Source organism: Leucopleurus acutus, assembly GCF_964270905.1.
Source record: "Leucopleurus acutus genome assembly, chromosome: 14".
Classification (NCBI taxonomy): Eukaryota; Metazoa; Chordata; class Mammalia; order Artiodactyla; family Delphinidae; genus Leucopleurus; species Leucopleurus acutus.
In genome coordinates, this window is record NC_139156.1 from 70,821,738 (window position 1) to 70,841,388 (window position 19,651).

General features: G+C 36.0%; 1 protein-coding gene across 3 annotated transcripts in view; it reads right to left on the reverse strand.

Annotated features, from left to right (window-relative positions):
• CABCOCO1 (ciliary associated calcium binding coiled-coil 1) overlaps window positions 1-19,237 on the reverse strand; it is a 126,912-nt gene extending 107,675 nt beyond the window's left edge. For all 3 annotated transcript variants that reach the window (XM_082854518.1, XM_082854517.1, XM_082854516.1), the window contains exons 1-3: window positions 18,824-19,237; window positions 8,620-8,723; window positions 2,064-2,233 (exon numbers count right to left, since the gene is read on the reverse strand). In XM_082854518.1, coding sequence (XP_082710644.1) covers window positions 2,064-2,233; window positions 8,620-8,723; window positions 18,824-18,904 — 355 coding nt within the window. In that variant the 5' untranslated portion in view covers window positions 18,905-19,237. The remainder of the gene's footprint in view (window positions 1-2,063; window positions 2,234-8,619; window positions 8,724-18,823) is intronic.
• Window positions 19,238-19,651: the final 414 nt, after the last annotated feature.

Here is a 19,651-nt window from a genome sequence, read left to right on the forward strand (position 1 = left end):
CTTTTCATTTAAGTTCTTTTATAATAGCTATTTTGAAGTCTTTGCCGTATAATCTCCATATCTACTTCATCTTATTGTTGGCAATAATAATATTATTATTTTCCATGCAAGTTGATATTGACATTGTTCTCTGCCCAGTAATTTCGGCAACAGTGTTAAAAGAATATGTTTCGAGACATGTAGTACTCAAAGATTCTACAAATATTTGTGTATGAGGAAAAAAACAGCCAAAGTCTGTCTTTTTGATGATATACTAAGAATTCTTTTTTGGAAGGTTGTAGTTCAACAACTGAAACTGAAACAATGTTACATTATTTATCAGGTCTCTTAATAAAATATGTATTTTTAATTGTAATACTGGAAAAGACTGAATTCTCAGGACTAACTACCTGAGACTTCAGTTTTTGTGTTTTTTTTTTTTTTTTTTTTTTTTGTGGTACGCGGGCCTCTCACTGTTGTGGCCTCTCCCATTGCGGAGCACGGGCTCCGGATGCGCAGGCTCAGCAGCCATGGCTCACGGGTCTAGCCGTTCCGTGGCATGTGGGATCTTCCCGGACAGGGGCACGAACCTATGTCCCCTGCATCGGCAGGTGGACTCTCAACCACTGCGCCACCAGGGAAGCCCTTGTGTTAGTTTTATGCTATGTTCTTATGTGCAGGATAATTTGAAATCAGTCAGTTAATATCATACAATTTTTTTCATTATCAATTATAATTATTTTTTTCTTCTATTGGTACTGTTATTTATGTTTAACATGGCACCCATACCTAAGTAAAAGCAAAGATGAAATTCTCCTATTTGTAAAGAAGGAAAATAGTGATTTCTTCTCCTCACATACAAGAACTACCAATTCTTCCCTTGTTATGGGTGATGAGGAGCAGGAAGAACACGTGGAGCAGAAGTGGCTTCTCTACTAATTTTGCTAGCTCACTTAATATTTCCCCTGCATCCGTATAGTTAGAAACTGATACATAGAACAGAATAAGCTTTTTGTGACCAAAAGCCATGCATAAATTTTACTAGGATGATGGTAACAATTCTTCAGGGGTGACAAGGTCTTCTACCTGCCCAAATTTAAAAAAAAGAAACTAAAAACAAGCAAACAACCAAAAAGAAAAGAAGAGACAAAAAGGAAGGAAGGAAGGAGGAAGGAAGAAAGGAAGGAAGGAAGGAAGGGAGGAAGGGAGGAAGGGAGGGAAGGAAGGAGGGAGGGAGGAAGGAAGCAAGGAAGCTGTCTCCCATAGACACAAGCATGTCTTTCAACTGAGTCAGAAACACCTTTACGTTTATTGCGCTCAAGGTCTTTTGATTATATACTCTAAGATTGAAGTTCTAGTTCTTCTACTTCCCGGCTATGCAACTTTGTTCTCTGGACTGCTTGCTCAACTCTGAAATAGTGATTACAATACCTCCCCTGCAGGAGTTGCTCTGCATTCCATAATGTATGTTAAAGATTAGAACCAAACATACTGCCTAGTGCAGACTCGGCAATAAATAAACGATAGATTTCTTTCTTTTCCTCCTTCCAAGTAGCAATTCTGTTTATTCTCAAACAAAAGTCATCACATTTTAAATTGCTCCAAGGAAGAATTTCCAAATTTCCTGTAGTAACTCATTTCAATTTTATGTAAGAAAAAAAGTCACAAAATATAAGTGTATGTGAATAATGTCTATTTCATGGGGTTTTGATATTGACCAAAGTACCTCCTCTTAACAGTAATCCTGAGATACCCCAATAATAATTACAGGTAAGATGAGATGAAAACAGCTCAAAAAATCAAAAAATATCTAGATAAATCTGAGCTACTTGACATTTGGGGGATGGATGGCACTAATAAGATTTCAAAATGAAAGTAACATATTTGGCAAATTAATTACTATGAGAACTTTAGCCTTGTTAAGTATTATTTGAAACTTTATAACTTAATGAAGATATGAACTATATTTTTGCTAAAAAACAATAAAATTAGGAACTTTTGCTGAAGAACATTAATTTAGACAGAAGATTTAGACAGTGGACTAAATTTTTGTTTCTTAAAAAAAGAAAAAATAATGTACTCACTTTTAAGATTATGAAGTAACATATCCAGTAAAGTCATAAATTTTGAATACTGAATAACAGAAAAGTCCATTCCTCTTGCCCACAAAAATCCAGATACATAATAATCTAGTAGACTGGCTTCCTTTAAACAGGTTTGAAGATTTCTGAAATTCAGAAACTTTTCCAGTTTCCTGTAACAAAAAGAAAAATCCAGATATTAAAATTGATTAAATAATGAACAGTTCCTTTTCTAAGTTTTGAAAACAGGTATTTTTCTTGAATGAAAATTCTATAATGCTCATAATCTGAAAATATCCATGGTTATATCAAAAGCTGAAGTCAAAAATGGCATTCAAAAGAGAAACAGAGAGCGAGAGAGCGAGCTCTCTAATACAACCCCATTAGTATTTTATTCTGAATTATATTCTTTTGACTCCCTAAATTTACTTACTTTTCACTCTACTGATTTCTGCTACCTAATGTTGCTAAGGAAAAGTCTGAGGCCTGCCTGATAATTTTCCTCTAGGTGACTTTCTTTATCCCAGAGATGAGGTAATACATGAAGTTTTATTCTATTAAAATATTTAAATCAAAGACCAACTCTTATTGGTCTTCTTTCTCTACTTCTTCTAAATCTTTTTCTCCTCCCCTCTCTCTTCATTTTATCTTTGAAGTATAGTAACTTTTCGTTTTCCTTTTCCCTCAAATTCAATGTGTTTTTCCATGTATACAATCAAGTTTCTTTTATTTCTGACAATGGTCTGGAACTAGATTGTTAAATATTCATTCTGCTTTCTTTTTTAAAGAATTCCAATTATGTATATTTTACTCATTTTTTTCTATAACTGTAATTTTCTCTTTGAACTTCAAAAAAATTTTATGTCAATTTCCTTTTCATTTTATATGCTTTTCTTGTTACTGTCTTCTATGTCTCTTGTGTTTTCAGCAGTGTTAATTCTCCCTTGGGCTGCTTATAACTTTCACCTCTGCAAGATCTCTCCTTTTCTACTTCTTTAAAAAATGTTTCATCACCTTTCCTTATCTATACCTTGAATTTTTGTATCTGTCTTATGCTCTTGTGATTGCTTCGTAAGTGTTCTTAACTCATGGTAAATATTTGATCATTTTTTGTTTGTTCGTGGCCATATTCTTCTGGTGTATTCTTTGCCTGCCATTTCTTTTTTCTATTCTTCAATTTTTTTCTTGCAGTGTCTTTGTATGTAACCTCCTTGCTTAATGCTCAAACCTGGCCATATTACAAGATGTTTTCTATATGATATAATTTTGTCAATTATTCTAGTTTTTATTCTTTTTTCAGTTAGTGGGGAAAAGGGAAAAAGTAGAATAGGTTCTCTTCACTATCACATAAACAATCTATTTCTTGTAAACATGGAAAGTATCTGCTCTAAGACTGTGTATTCTGGTCTTGCTATTGCAAACAAGGGTTCTTGAAATGGCACTTCAGGGTTTTCTCCTCACCTGGGAGAATAAGTATATTTTTAAGCTTATTCTCAGATCTTCCACTATGTACATCCTCCTTGTAATTTCTCCTGCACTTCTGCTTGATCTACAGTGTTTCTGGTGGGCATCCTCACAGTTTGTGGTCTGTGCTTTCAGCATCTCCTTGTTAGTAGAAATGGAATTGGTATTTCCTAGATGCTTATATGTGATTTCTGAGGGAATGTCTGTATGTGTGTTTGTATGTGTGTGTGTGTGACAACTTTATACTGCCATTTACAAAAAAAGAGTCCTTATTATTTACAATACTGAAATAAATTACACAATCAGAATAATGAATACAGCAAGATTAAACAAGTCTGGGAATAAATAAAGCTGATGTTGCGTTTAACTCACTCTCTAACATACATTTCATTTACAGTAGTATCTGCGTAGACCCCAACACCCAAAGTGAGATCTGAGTCTTTTCAGCCAGTCATGCTTCTCATCTCCCTTCTCATAATGCCATATAATGCCTTTCAGTATATGGCATTCTCTATAATAATTATTGATCTACAGTGACCACTCTCCTAAATTGTTCTAGTTAATTCATAACTAACGGTAAGGGTCATTTTCTTCTGTGGAACAAAAATCAGAAGAGTTAAGTAAGTAGCTTTGGCTGCTGCTGGCAGTTATTTTATAACCATAAGAAAAATCAGTCCTAAGACTAAGCCTTACTTCTTGATACTATTGAGGACTTGAGTCAACCAACCCTGGAGTCAATCTATCTCTGAATGTCCCGTTATGTGATATTTTACATACACGTGTGTGTGTGTGTGTGTGTGTGTAAATGTGTGTATACTTTATTTTTAGGTCAATATGATCAGTTTTTTATGTTACATGCAATTAAAAGCATCCCAACTGATACATTTTGTCAAGCACACAAATCAAATGGTAGATGCAGAAATGAATGGGGAGGCAATCTGGGGAAGAAGCTTACCTCACTAGCCAGGCATCTTCCATTTGCACTGGATATCAGTCAGCAAGATTTATTTTCCAATGTTTAATGTATAATACCATTTATTCTTAAGTAAAAGTCAGTAGGAAAATGTCTATAGTAATAAAAACTTGTGGTATTTTAATGGAATCAACAAATAGGCCAATGGAACAGAAAGCCCAGAAACAGACCCAATGTATATGGGAATTGGTGTATGACAGAGGTAGTATTTCAACTCAGTGAGGGAAGTATGAATTCTTCAAAAATGATGCTGGCAGCATTGACTATCCATGTAGAAAATAAAATACTACCTCACCCAATACATGGATTAACTAAAACAACCCCATTAGTATTTTATTCTGAATTATATTCTTTTGACTCCCTAAATTTACTTACTTTTCACTCTACTGATTTCTGCTACCTAATGTTGCTAAGGAAAAGTCTGAGGCCTGCCTGATAATTTTCCTCTAGGTGACTTTCTTTATCCCAGAGATGAGGTAATACATGAAGTTTTATTCTATTAAAATATTTAAATCAAAGCTTTTTTGGGGCAATTTACAATAAGAGTATATTTGTTTGATACATAGTTTTGAACAGCAACTTTTCTTATTTTATCTTCTATCAAACTTTTATTTTATGAAGTTTCAAGTATTTTTTTCTTATACACTAAGTTAGATGTATATTCTAGCATCTTCCAATTGCTTTAATATGCATTTTGAATGTTTTCTTAAATTTGTTTTCCATTACTGCCTTGATTTTCAGCAAGATAAGTTCTATATTGGATTTATTCTTTACCTTAGTTTCTTGCCTTAGTGTTAAAAGCTTCTTAATTTACATATTTTATAATCTCTTCTTTTATCTCGTTTTATGAAATCAATGCCCTCTTTAATCATCAGCTTTTGCCTAACATTTTCTTCTGTTTACAGAAGTTAGTCTTCCTTCTAAGTGTATTCTTCATCTGCATGTTATTGTTTTAATTAAATATCTGACCTGAATAGTGGCATGTGTTCTTTGCTTTACATTTTTATTTTTTCAATGTTTAACTATATACTAATAGACAATTGCCTAAGAATAATATGGTGAAGTCTCTTTAAGTTTCCTCCACCTTCGCTCTCTTTCCCTAATGTCCCCTCCATCACTTTCCATAGTACCATTTGAATCTTAACCTTCAACCTGAACTGCAGGCTAAATATTTAACATTTCTGTTCTTCATTCAGTTATTTCACTCCAAAGGAAACTAAGCAGGGAGGCATTAGGAGCAAGACACTGCTGTGGTTTGAATGCAAAGTTTCCATGCATTTTACTGGTAAATCTGTAAGCTTTTCCTCTGGGAATAAAGGGAGATGGAAAAGGGGAGAGGGGAGAAATGGCCACAGATGTAGCGTGAGAGAATGTAAGGAAAGAGAAAGATGCTTAATAGTGATTTAGGAAGTTTTGCTATAGTAATAGGTGATGTAACTACCTACTTTGTCTCACCAAGAATTTCAGTAAAAATATTACATTATTCTTGCCTGCTCTTGAAATTGGAGTGCCTTTTATTTTTTAAATATGATGACATGCAGAAATAAGCCTTAAGGCAAGAGCTGAACAGCTCATGGAAACCAATTATAGAGAGGTTATTAAAAGATCTCTCCACCTTACTTCTGTGTTTAAATAGTTATTTTCAATTTAGTCCCTATCCTTTTTTCAAAAGGGATTTGGGTGGATCTGTAAATAAAATCAGGGTTACATTAAAACATGAATCATAGATAGTAGTTAGGAAATGTTGAGAAATTTACTCAGACATTTAACTTTGCTTGAAGTGTATTCCAGAAATATATTTTAATGATACTTTAATGTTTCATTTGGTTGGTTGCTTTTATGCAACAAAATTTTTAAAGGTAGGGAAATGTGCTAATGTCCCATAATTTATTTTAGTAGGTTTATAACTTCGTAGACTGTATGATTTTGGCATACTTTTGCCACTTGGTGATGTGATACCTCAATTATATTTCTGTCATTTTGAAAGGTGTATAATCCCCATTTATAATAATGCTATTTTATATGGAAAATGAATGACTGGCTACAAATAATTCAGGATTACTGTTACAAAAATCATGTAAAAAACCTCAAGAAAATTACTTTTCAAAGAAATGGCTCCTGACATAAAACTGTTGTCATTTATCCAAAATCGATGCCCTAAAATTTGAGATTACTTCAGATGAATTCTATTAATGAGATGGTCATAGGCACATCCTAAAAGAATGACCTTTTAGGTCAACCTGCTGTTAAACCTGGTTGTTTCTATACAGCAGCTAACTTCTGTATCACCCTCTGTATCATTTACTTTCTTTTAGACCTCACCTCTTACAGATTAAAAATACTTTTAGAATTTAGATATTTAACAGAAAAGAGAGCCAGTAATTGAAAAAGAGAAAAAGATTGTCACAAAAGATGGTCATACACAGTACAACTTAAGATGTGATGAGAAATACACAAGTCTAAAAAGCGTTTGTTTGCAATAAATTTTATTTAATATAACATCTTGTATTTATTATTTAATAAAAATAAATTATAAACTATATTAAATATATGTCATTTACATTGTATTAATCTACTATCTGCCTAGTTCGTTTTTGTTTTTGTTTTTTTTTGCGGTACGCGGGCCTCTCACTGCTGTGGCTTCTCCCACTGTGGAGCACAGGCTCCGGACGCGCAGGCTCAGCGGCCACGGCTCATGGGCCCAACTGCTCCGCGGCATGTGGGATCTTCCCAGACTGGGGCACGAACCCGTGTCCCCTGCATCGACAGGCAGACTCTCAAACACTGCGCCACCAGGGAAGCCCCCTGCCTAGTTTTAAATACCTATTTTTTACATTTCAATGACCAACATTTGGGGTTACCTAGAAATCGAAGATAATAGTTACTTGAAGCTTAATCAGTGATATTAATACAATAAATGCATTTTTCTAATCAATTCTGACACTAAAAAATAAGAATTCCCAATGAGCATTCATTTCTATAAATATGGTAACATCACCATAAAATTCTTAAACCTGTGAAATTTTTAATTGAGTAATACTTCTAGAAATGCAGATAGTAAGTAGTATGACCAAATCACAGATCACCAGGATTTCTAGCAGGATTTGAAGGCAGTGGAGGTGAAGAGCATTTCAGGAAAAGGCCTGTCAGTGTCATTTGCCTGCTCTTAATATGCCTTCCCTTCTCAAATCTCTCTTCCAGCAAGTGCATCTGTCATATATTTCCTTCTCAGCAGTAAATCACCTCTATTCCATAATATTTGTAAGATTTGCAAATGATAACCACTGACAAAGTCATTTTCCATTTGCCCATTATGGTCGACAATGCCCGGCTTACATCTAGATGACTGGACCACAGAAATCTTACCCTGGAACATTACAGTCCAGAACATCATCACATTGTCCCCACACTCCACACATTATAACCGATCAGGCTTCCATTATTAGAGTGAGATAATTTTTAAAATGAATGATTACTAAAAACATCTTTTCAGAATTTGTGTGGTGGATATATCTGAGTATATATTAGAGTTCTAAGTAAATGATCTACTGTAGAAATCAATGGCCTTAAGAATAGGATGTACGTATATTAGAACTGATACCTATAAATTCAGTTATATTCACATATTTAAGCAAAATGTATGAGATTAGAATACTTAGCATAGCTTCATATCCAATAAAAATCACAGGTGGATGGCTAATATTCAGGATTTCCAAAATTATAAAATGTATTCACTATTAATATTACAGAAAATACATCTTACTCTTGTCATGATGAGACAGAAGACCTAAAGGTTCTTGTGCATACTGACAGTTTTACAAATGAAAGAGAAAAGAAGATGGCATATGCTAATGGCTGCTTTTAACAATAAATCCCTATTCTCTGTTAAGATTAGCAAGTTGGTTGAAATCCATTTCTCCCATAAAGAAGACTGCTGAGCAGTGGAAACAAGTCAGTTGTTTGAGAATTTTTGTGTTCCACAGTCCGGATATATATATCTGTGCAAAATATAATAACAAATATTTTGGAAATAGGTTTAAAATGTGTAATAACATATCATGACCATTTATAGATGCAGAACTAGAACTGTTCCATATTTGGTTGTAATATTGAAGTACTTACTGTTGAACTCCATCTATATCCTCTGCTAGCATTTCGGTGATCTGGGCAACTGAAAGAAAATCTGGACACAGAATCCCTTCATGCTCCTGGAATTCAGTATCTTTCTACGAAAAAAAAATGTGGAATAAGTTATTTCAATCACGTTTCACATATTAATCCCAATGATATCAAAATTTGTTCTTACTTTTGTCTCACTGCTATCAGGAAAAAATTTAAAAACAACAGTCTCCTAGATAATCTCTTTTCCTTTCTGTCTTTAAGTAATGGTACCTCTCTTCTGAAAAGCTGAATCGTTAGTCAACCTGTCTTTTGTGCATATTTAAAACTGGGTGAGGTGATGGTTTTCAATTAACAAACATTTTTGAATATCTATATATTCCTCATTGAACTTGGGGCACAAGAGGAGGCAAAGACAAGTAAGAAAGACTTGTTATCCTCAAGAAGCTTAACATCTTGTGGAAGGGACAAACTAAAAGTGACTTTAAAACAAGAAAACAGAATAAGTGAGCCATAATAAAGATGTCATTCAGTCTAAAGGAAGGAAGGGACAACAAGGACAGCAACAGGACAAGGAAAGTCTACAGAGAGAAATAGCCTTTGTGAGACTGAGCATGGATAATGTCCCAGGTGAAGCGACTCAGCAACACCAAGGTGATAAAGACAGGGCAGTTGGGTACCGGTTCTGTAAATATAAAGTAGTTCGCAGTGGTGCCTAGGGCACACACAGGGGACTAGTTGGACCTAAGTGGAAGGTGGGCATTGGAAATATATCACAGGAGATCTTAAATAATTTAATAAAGATTTACTGAGTGATTACAATACACAAGATACTGCACAAGGCACCATACATATTTTAGACCATGGCTGGTTGAAGAATGACAGGCTGAAGAGTTTGTTCTTTACAGGCAATAAGGGACCGTGAAGTTTTTGAGCAATGAAATGACAAAACTATGCTTTAATGAAGGGTACTCTGTAGCAGGGTGAAGGACAAAAAGGAAGAGTTAAATGAAAAGGTTGTTAGAACAGTTCAGGAATGAGGCATTGGGCTGCACTGGGCTCCCAGCAGTGTGCAGAACAGAAAGGGATAAATACAACATATTACATTTGGGGGACTAAAGGAGGGAAGAATGAATGGAGAGTCTCAGTTTCTGAAATAGGTGACTAGAAGAAAAAGGTGTTGATACTCAGGGCCTCCAACATCACATATGCCACCTTTGTGTGAACTAGACGAAGGCATCCTCTCTGGGTGGAGGAAGTACTAAAGGCTTAAGGCTGATGCAGCCCTGCACCCAAGTGCACCACTTGTGAACAGAGTGTAGTTTCAGCTCCTGCTCAACCCTCAGCTGAGTCCTTTTGTTCAGAGTACAATCTGTAAAAGCATATGTGACACTCTTATCACACCAACACAAATAAGAGTTTTGGAAGATGATGCTAGTTTTAAGAAGGCAAGATGATGAATTTGGTTTCAGTGGTTGAATTTTAGGTGAAATATACATAGGAGAAAGAAATGTTTAGAGGTTAATTAGAAATGCTAGAGTCAAGAAAGGTCAAGTTTACGGATGTTGGTTTAGGAGTCACTACAAGTATGAGAATGGATGAAACTGCCCAAAGCTAGAGCGTGAAGAGAAGAGCTGTGAATGGGAGATGGAAAAGAAGACTGAAAAAGAGATAAGACACCAGTAGCTCCATGAAAATAAAGGATTGTGAGATTTACGCCAGCCAGAATGGCCATGATTAAAAAGTCTACAAATAACAAGTGCTGGAGAGGGTGTGGAGAAAAGGGAACCCTCCTCCACTGTTGGTGGGAATGTAAATTGGTGCAGCCACTATGGAAAACAGTATGGAGGGCCCTCAAAAAACTAAAAACAGAGTTGCCATATGACCCAGCAACACCACTCCTGGGCATATACTCAGAAAAAAATATAATTCAAAAAGATACATACACCCCTATGTTCACAGCAGCACTATTCACAAAAGCCAAGACATAGAAACAACCTAATGTCCACTGACAGATGAATGGATAAAGAAGATGTGGTGTGTGTATGTGTGTGTGTGTGTGCGTGTGTGCGCACGCACGTGTGCTGGACTATTACTCAGCCATAAAAAAGAATGAAATAATACCATTTGCAGCAACATGGATAGACCTAAAGATTATCATACTAAGTCAAGTCAGAAAGAGAAAGACAAATACCATATGATAACACTTATATGTGGAATCTAAAATATGACACAAATCAACATATCTATGAAACAAAAAGAGACTCACAGATATACAGAACAGACTTGTGGTTGCCAAGGGGGAAGAGGGGTAGGGAGAAAAGAACTGGGAGTTTGGGATTAGTAGAGGCAAACTATTATACACAGGATGGATAAACAGCAAGGTCCTATTGTATAGCACAGGGAACTATATTCAATATCTTGTGACAAACCATAATGGAAAAGAATATGAAAAAGAATATATATATGTATAACTGAGTCACTTTTCTGTACAGAATTAACACAACATTGTAAATCAACTATACTTCAACAAAATTTAAATAAATAAATACATTTTAAAAAGGATTGTGAGATTTGGGGGAGAGATCGGGCAAATGTTTTTAATTCAACAGTTATTTAGTTTTCCATGTGAATAAACTCCAATAAGTAAGAGTAGGAAACATTTTGCTATAGTTAACAAGATCACATCCCAAACTTGCCTTATTTCAAGAACAGAAAAATCCCAAAGCTAATACTCATTGGTAATGAAAATCAGTTTAACGTCTGTAATTTAATATTAGGTTATTATATTTTTATTTTTAAAAATCCAACTTAGAAATAAAATATGCTATTTTATTAGCTATCTTTTCATAATCTTAGAGTTGGCAAATTAACCTAAAGTAGGTCATACTATTAGATTATAAATTTAGTATGAAACAATATTTGAGTATCTAATATAATACCTCGCACCTAGTAGGCACTCAGACACTTGTAAATCAAATTAAATGCACTCAGTTTTTAGACAGAATAGTATTTTAGTCCATAATGTATGGCTATATATTTGTTTAAATATTTGTTAGTTACATGTATTTTTTTTTTAATTATTAGCAGTAAAGTATAATTATTACTACTGTTAATCCCATTAGATTGTAAATTCCTCAGGGACAGTCATTCAATCTTTTACTTCTTTTTAGAATTCTGCAGGTCCTAGTTAGGTCAACATAGGTTGTTTATCAACTGTCTGAATTCATCTCCATCCTGTGATGACACTGTTAGATGATGGAGCATGATAAAAAGCAGGACCTGGATTTGGAGATCTCATGATGGTTTGAATATTGATGAATTCTGTGACTTACAGCAAGGCATTTGAACGTAAATTTGGATTCATGCTAAAAAATCATTCTGATATGTTTTACTACATACAAGATTGCTATCATTATTCATAATGAATAAAGATATATATGAAAGGTACATTATACAGACATTCAGATCAATTGTATTAGATTTGAAAATTTTCTGAACAGGAGAAAATAGGTCACACAAGCACTGAAAGAGAATACAATAATCTTAATCTTTTGTACAATAATAATTCTAGCTAAGGTGCCTAATATTAGTGCCTCATTTTTTACTAAAACTTGATAGCTTAAGATAATCATCTTGTAGGAGGGTTTGCCTCTGGTTTTTTGTTTTCTTTTGTCTTAAATTGAATTCCTGGACCTATTTTAACCGAGAGCTTTTCTTTTGTTGTTTATATACTGCCATGTACCTAGAAAGGATATAAGGTGGTTAAAAATCTTTAATCTTTTGATACATACATTCTGATTTGTAAAAATTAAAGATACAATGGAAAATTCATGAATAGGTTAATAAAAATGTAAATATGTAATTATCACTTTCTCTGTAAAATTACATCTCTGACTAGGAAAATACGTAAGCTAAACTGCACTGTAACTCATTTTATTCCACCACCTGCTGGATTTTAGCTGTTATTCCAGAAGCATTAAAATTGTAAGCCTGATATTTTCAGATAACTTCTTCTCTGAATTTTTTTCTCTAATGTCACCTCAACTTTCCACATTTGTACATATGTCTTTCTTCTAGAATTTAAGCCTTTGGGGGCACCTTTGTATCCATCAGTGGTATGTCTTACAAGACTCTTAATAAATGTCCACTAAAAAAAGATAGCACAGATGCCTAAGAGGTGTTTCACAGTCTTAGAGAACAGAGAATGGTCTACAATTTCCACACTTTGAAAGGCTTTCTTCAAGCCTGAAAATAAATGAACTAAGAAGCAGCGCTGTGTTGAGCCATGTTGGAGCCTGAGGCAAAAAGGAAAAATCAGTAATAGTGATGCTGTCTTTATTTAAAATTTAGATCTATTATGGATTTTTTGCATTAATTTTGGTTTTTAAAATATTGCGTTAAAATATAGTTTCTCTTGACTACTGAATTTTTTGGCACCCCTCACTCACCTCACTATAGTCCTGGACACCATAAGGAGCCAATTTAAGACAAAAAGTAGATGAAAGAAGGATAAATAAAAGCAAGAGCTAGTTCTTTAAAATAATGAATAAAACTGGCAAATCTTGGGCAAATGCGATTAAAGAAAAAATAAATACATGCCACATTAAATGGAAATACATTTGAAAATTACAAGGAAATGGGTGATTTCCTAGGAATATATACGTTATCAAATTTGACCAAGGGTAAGGGGAAGAAATGGACCTGACCAAACATGAACTAAACTGGAAGTCTACTTTTTAAAAGGTCACCATGTCCAGAGAGTTTACACTTGAAGTTCTACTGAACAATCAAGAACACATAAATTCTGTTAGTCTAATAATTATAGACCATAGATAATTCATTTTTTAGAAGCCAGCACAGGCTATACACAAAAACCTGAATTAGCACAGAAAGGAAATTATAAGTCAAAATCATTAATGAATTCAGATGCAAAAATTCTAGTTAAAATAATACCTTAGAACACTGAATCCAGCATTGTACTAAAAGAATAATAAGCTATCATTATGAGCAAATAAGGTTAATTTCAGAAATGCAAGGACAGATTATCATTAATAAGTCTCATATACTTAAGACAAATTAAATGATAAAATAATATGATTATAAAAATAAATAATAGACAGGCATTTGTAAGAATTCAGCAGCAAAACTCTCAGTAAAATATGATTTAAAAAAAGAAAAGTTAGGGACTTTCCTGGTGGTCCAGTGGTTAAGAATCCTCTTTAGGGCTTCCCTGGTGGCGCAGTGGTTGAGAGTCCGCCTGCCGATGCAGGGGACACGGGTTTGTGCCCGGGTCCGGGAAGATCCCACATGCCACGGAGCGGCTGGGCCCGTGAGCCATGGCTCCTGAGCCTGCGCGTCCGGAGCCTGTGCTCCGCAACGGGAGAGGTCACAGCAGTGAGAGGCCCGCATACCGCAAAAAAAAAAAAAAAAGAAAAAAAAAGAAAATAATCCTCTTTACAAGGCAGGGGATGCTGGTTCAATCTCTAGTTGGGGAACTAAGATCCCACATGCCACGGGGCAACTAAGCCCGTGTGCCACAACAAAAGATCCCGTGCCCACAACTAAGACCCGACACAGCCAAAAAATAAAAATAATATTAAAATAAAACATTATATTGAATGAAGAAACACTAATGTATTCTTATGAAAACCAGGAACGAAAAAGGGATTCTGGCTAGTAACATTATTGTAATTAAACTCACTATAGCGGGTCTAATAATATAATAAGAAAATGAAATATGTGGCTTAAATATTAGAAATGAGGACATTAAAAAATCTTTACTTGAAGATTACATGGCTGCAAACCTAAGAAACATGACATTGTACTAAAATGGTTTGAGCTAATAAGAAACTTCTAAGATGGTTACATATAACATAAACATACAAAGGCTAACTGCTCTCCTCTGTATTAGAAACTAATTATAAATGTAAATGGCATTAAAATTGATTAAACTGGATTAAAAATATAATAAGAAAGGTATAGTACCTAAAGAAATTATAAACTTTATCAAAGTTTAATAACAAGATTTGATAAAAGAGATTTATTGGAAACCTTCAAATTAAAAAAAATTATGCCTCCCTGGTGGCGCAGTGGTTAGGAATCCACCTGCCAATGAAAGGAACACGGGTTCGAGCCCTGGTCCAGGAAGATCCCACATGCCACAGAGCAACTAAGCCCGTGCGCCACAATTACTGAGCCTGCGCTCTAGAGCCCGCGAGCCACAACTACTGAAGCCCGTGAGCCTAGAGCCGGTGCTCCGCAACAAGAGAAGCCACCACAATGAGAAGCCCGCGCACAGCAACGAAGACCCAATGTAGCCAAAAATAAAATAAATAAAATTAAAAAAAATTAAATCCTTCCCACATTACAAGTATAATGCAATGACAATCTCAAATCTCAACTGTATCATTCTGTATCATTTTGTAACTATCGAAATCATTTTTTCAAGTTCTTATGGAAGAATACATACATTTTGAAAAAGAAAAATAGTGAGAGGGACCTTTCCAAATCAGACATTAAAGTTAAATATAAAGTAGTTTGGCAGTAACACAAGAATGGACAAACTAGTCAGTGTAAAAAAATAGAGAATGGAAATTCAAAAATATACCTACATGTATAAATTTATACATATACATATATAAATGTTGGATTCTCTAGTCTATTCCACTGACTCTTCAGCCATTCTTGTGCCCATTCATGTACATATGTAATGTGATAGCGGCAGTCAGTCCATTCTCCATGGGAAGAGAGTATGGCTTATTTATAGTAAATGAAACTGGCATAATTGATGGTTCATGTCTAGAAGAAAACAAAATTAGATCCTCATTTCAAATATACAGTACATCCATCAAAAATTAATTTTAGCTGTGTTAAAGACCTAACTTTAGTAAAATAAAACTTTAAATATTAGAAAAAAATTGAAGATGATTTGTGCAACCTGAAAGGGAGGATGGAGTGGGGAGAAGAAGCAGGAAATAAGAATAAGATAGGAAACCCAAAGACTAATGGTAAGATGAAAGACAAACCCAAATGTTTGTCAATACCTCCACGCCCAAGGCCAATATTTCCAGAGGTTCTAAGTGTCTGATAAATAATGATACTGTATATTCACATTTTAAGGAATATTAGCACTGTTTTTTCAACAATATTTTGAGCAACTTTCTGGCAACCTCCCATAGCCCTGCACAGGTTGATCTACACCATGTGCTGTAAATGGCTTCAATAAATACTTCATGAATGACATTGCAACTGCAGGAAACTGGTCATCTTGGTGCCCAAGTTGAGCCCCAAGTGTTTCTCTCTAACCTGACAATGACGGGGCAGGGGCTATTTTCAAGGTCCGTAGAGACCGCCTAATGTCGAGAGAATTGTCTATGGCCTCCCCCAAACACACTGAGGCTTTTACCACAGGTGATATCATCTTTCCACCCAGGATTATGTAAGTGTCCCCTTGTCCTGAGGAAGTCCCAAAGGCATTGAATAAATGTCATCTGTTAGGGGATTTGTTAACACTAAGGGAAATTATTCAAAAGAAGCAATTGGGAAATAATCATTTACATTTTCTTTTAGGTCTCTGATATGAGTTGAAGTATAGTCCTTTTACATATAATACTTAAATGATTACATGTCCCAAATAGTATTTTTGAAGATATTAAGAAAGTCAGCTTATGAACAAACTATCGATAAAAGACTGATGATTGAATTCTAAGTATTCATTTACAAACTCACTTATAAATTAACTTAGGAGAATTTATAAACTCCTTTCAGTTACAGATATATACGTAGGAAATATTTTCAGACTGCCGTCATTTCTCTGGTCTTGTGCATTTAAATAGATATCTCCCAAATGTTTAGTCTTACCTTTTAGAAGGAGGCATTTACTCCCATGTTACTAAAGAAACTGGATTGTTGAATTCAGATAGTGGGCAAAAAAAAGTTTAAGCAATATTACATAAGAAATATTTTCCTGGACCTGCATCTCATGTCTGCTTGTTCAAGGTATCTTATAGAGCAGATTTTGAGCTATGATAACTACATTCCTGGCATATGTCAGACCCTCTATAATTTCAATTAGTTAAGCTATATTTTTACTGAGTGCCTACTATACGACTGGGATAATTTGCTGTTTTTATTTTAGGTACTGAGAACAAACAACAAACGGGAAACCTCAGACTATTGGAAGCTTATGCTTTATTTCCAATAGACTTGGCAAGAAAAGAAATATTTCACTACTGCTTGGCTCCGATGACTGGATGGTGCACTGGCTAAGTCAATTTGGATAAAGAATTATTAAGAAATAATACTATAAGGGACTAGGTCTTGGGGGATCAATTCAGTAAACAATCTGACCTGAGAAGAACCTTTCAGTACCTAACTGAAAAGATGTAGCCTTGGGAACAGACACACCGAGAGAGATTTTTGCTGTCTTTTCTATCTAACCCCTGAAACCCACAGCGGGCACAAATGGGTGGCAGGCAGGACTTATTCTAATGAATGACATAACACTAGGGATCAACTGTCTACTCCATGAATTACAGGAACTCTGCTTTCATTAGAATGGAAAATGGAGTTTTGACCATGCAGTGTGTTAATCTTAGTAAATGAGCACAGTTAAGTGAGTCCAAATTCCAACTTGATTTGTTCGGTTTGTTACTAAAAGACTATTGATTGTCATGGGGAATACTTGCTTCTCCAAGAAGTTTACAAAAGTGCCCACTGACAGGGTTAAGATGGCAGATAATCACCTAACGTCTATATGTATTCGTTTGACTCGTCCATTATAAAAAGTGATTATTTTTTTCCTGGAACATGGCACTTCTTCTCATCTTTTAATAAAAGAAAAATTATGGGGTATTTTTTTCGAAGTGCAGGCTCATTAACCCCAAATTATCAGTCTTTCTTACAAAGGCCGTTATCTACATGGGAAACTATATATGTGGGTGTACACTGACAACTGTCCATTCTCATAAGTAAGTTTTTGTATATATTTAAATAACACAATTTAATTGGGAAATTTCCTATGCCACTTTTGAAACTATATTACTTAACATTAGAGATCACAAGGGAGTAACTGGGTTAGTAACCAGTTTACCACATTAAAATGTATTTTTAATGTATGCTAATTTCAAAAGGCTCATAGGAGAATCCGCATGCTTTAGTGGTCTGCACACAGTATTGGGAAGAATGGCTTGGGAATGACTTGCACATCTCTGGGCAAGGCACTGAATTCACTGGCTCTGCGTTTCCTCATTTATAAAACTGCAGCTAATACATATCTTCTGTACAAAAAAAAATGTTATTTACACAAATAAGGAAGTTGAGCCTAGCAATGTTAATTATAACATTATTCACCTTCAGAGTCTTAAAAAAACAGAAGAAAAAACTTCTTAGGACAACATGACTGACTCAAGTATGTGAAGATTTAAACATTTTTTAGTAATATCTGGCATATATTCTTAATTAAAATCTCAGGATACAAAGCTTGTGAGTAACTCAAGTTACCTAGAACCCATTTATTACTGAGAACTGGTGTTCGGAGGGGCCTGAGGAAAAATCTTTATTTTACACAGGAAACCACTGGAGGCCCAAGGACGTTAAATACTTTTCCTAAAAACAAGGGGCTGATGAGCAACTAAGCCATAACCGGAAGGTCGATTTTCCAGGCGTTCCTCCTTTGTCCCATCTCCTATTATGTATTTATTATTTAGAGAAACAGCAAAATAATAAGGGAAACACTGGCCTTTAAATATTAATCTACCCACTACCAATGAAGAGTAATTATTCCATGACAGCTTTTGAGCAACAGGAACTGTGATCATCTGAAGTGAATTAGTAGTAATTTCCAAAAGAGTCGGGCCCATTCAAGATTGCCAGAATTCCCTTTCAAGTGCTGAGAATCCGGGGAAAAGGGCGTACTTGTGAGGCCTTTGGGGCAACGAATGAACCGTCCAACGGAAGGATTTCTAGTTTACACTCGAGAGCACGAGGCGCGTCGAGCGGCAGGGCTCGGGGAGCGCGGGGCGGTGGCTCCGGGACCCCCTCTCACTCCCCCGGAGCCCGCGCCGCCCGGGACCCGCTCCCAAACCCTCCGACACTCGGGTCCGCGCACCCAACCCCCGGCGGCGGCGCCTCCCCGGGACCAGCCTCGGCCGCGGGCAGGGGGCGGGCGCTCGGGGGTCGCGGGTACCGGGCAGGGACGGCGTACCTCCGACTCGGGCGTGGTTCCCGCCGGAGTCATCCCCGCGGGGGTCGTCCCCCCGGGAGTCGTCCCCACAGACGCCGCCATGATCCAGCCGCCGCACGGCGGCCCCTCGTCGCCGGGGCAACCGGGGCGGGGCCGGGGTCGCTGGGCTGGGGAAGTGAGCACCACGCACAGCGGCTTCCGGTCCGGAACCGCGTCCCCAGCTGGGAGAGGGCTGGGACCCGGTGGCGTTGGGAGCGGGAGACCCGGGTCCGGCCGCTGCGGGGCGCTCTGCCGGGAAGGCCCGCGGCGGTGCCTTGAATCACCGAGTAGAGACAGACTCGTTCCTTTTAGTAAGAGAGGAAAAAAAAGAAAAAAAAAGAAGGCAATTTAAACGAACTAGTGTACGTGGAAGTGACCACTGCGAACACATAGCAAGTTCTCAATAAGTATTAAAGTGAGATATATTATTGGAATTGACGATTGATATTTGATATTAAGGAATTGTTATTTTAAAGTGTTAGGAGGTTATTGTCATGTTTACAAGGAAAAACCGTCTTTATCTTCTAGAGGCAACATGCTGAAAGATTTAGTGGTGATGAAATGGTAAAATGCCAGCGATTTACTGCAAAATCATGAGGGGTAGATGGATAGTGAGTGGAGGTATAGTGGAAGAATCAATACTGGGTACATGGAGGGGGTGTGGTCATTATACTGTTATTTCTACTTTATATATATTTGAATTTTTCCGTAATAAAAACATTGAAAAACAATACATTTAGTAATAGTATCAGTAGTCTTCTCTGGATGATAGTACCTTCTTTGATAATGAAATGTGCTTTGCTTATATTA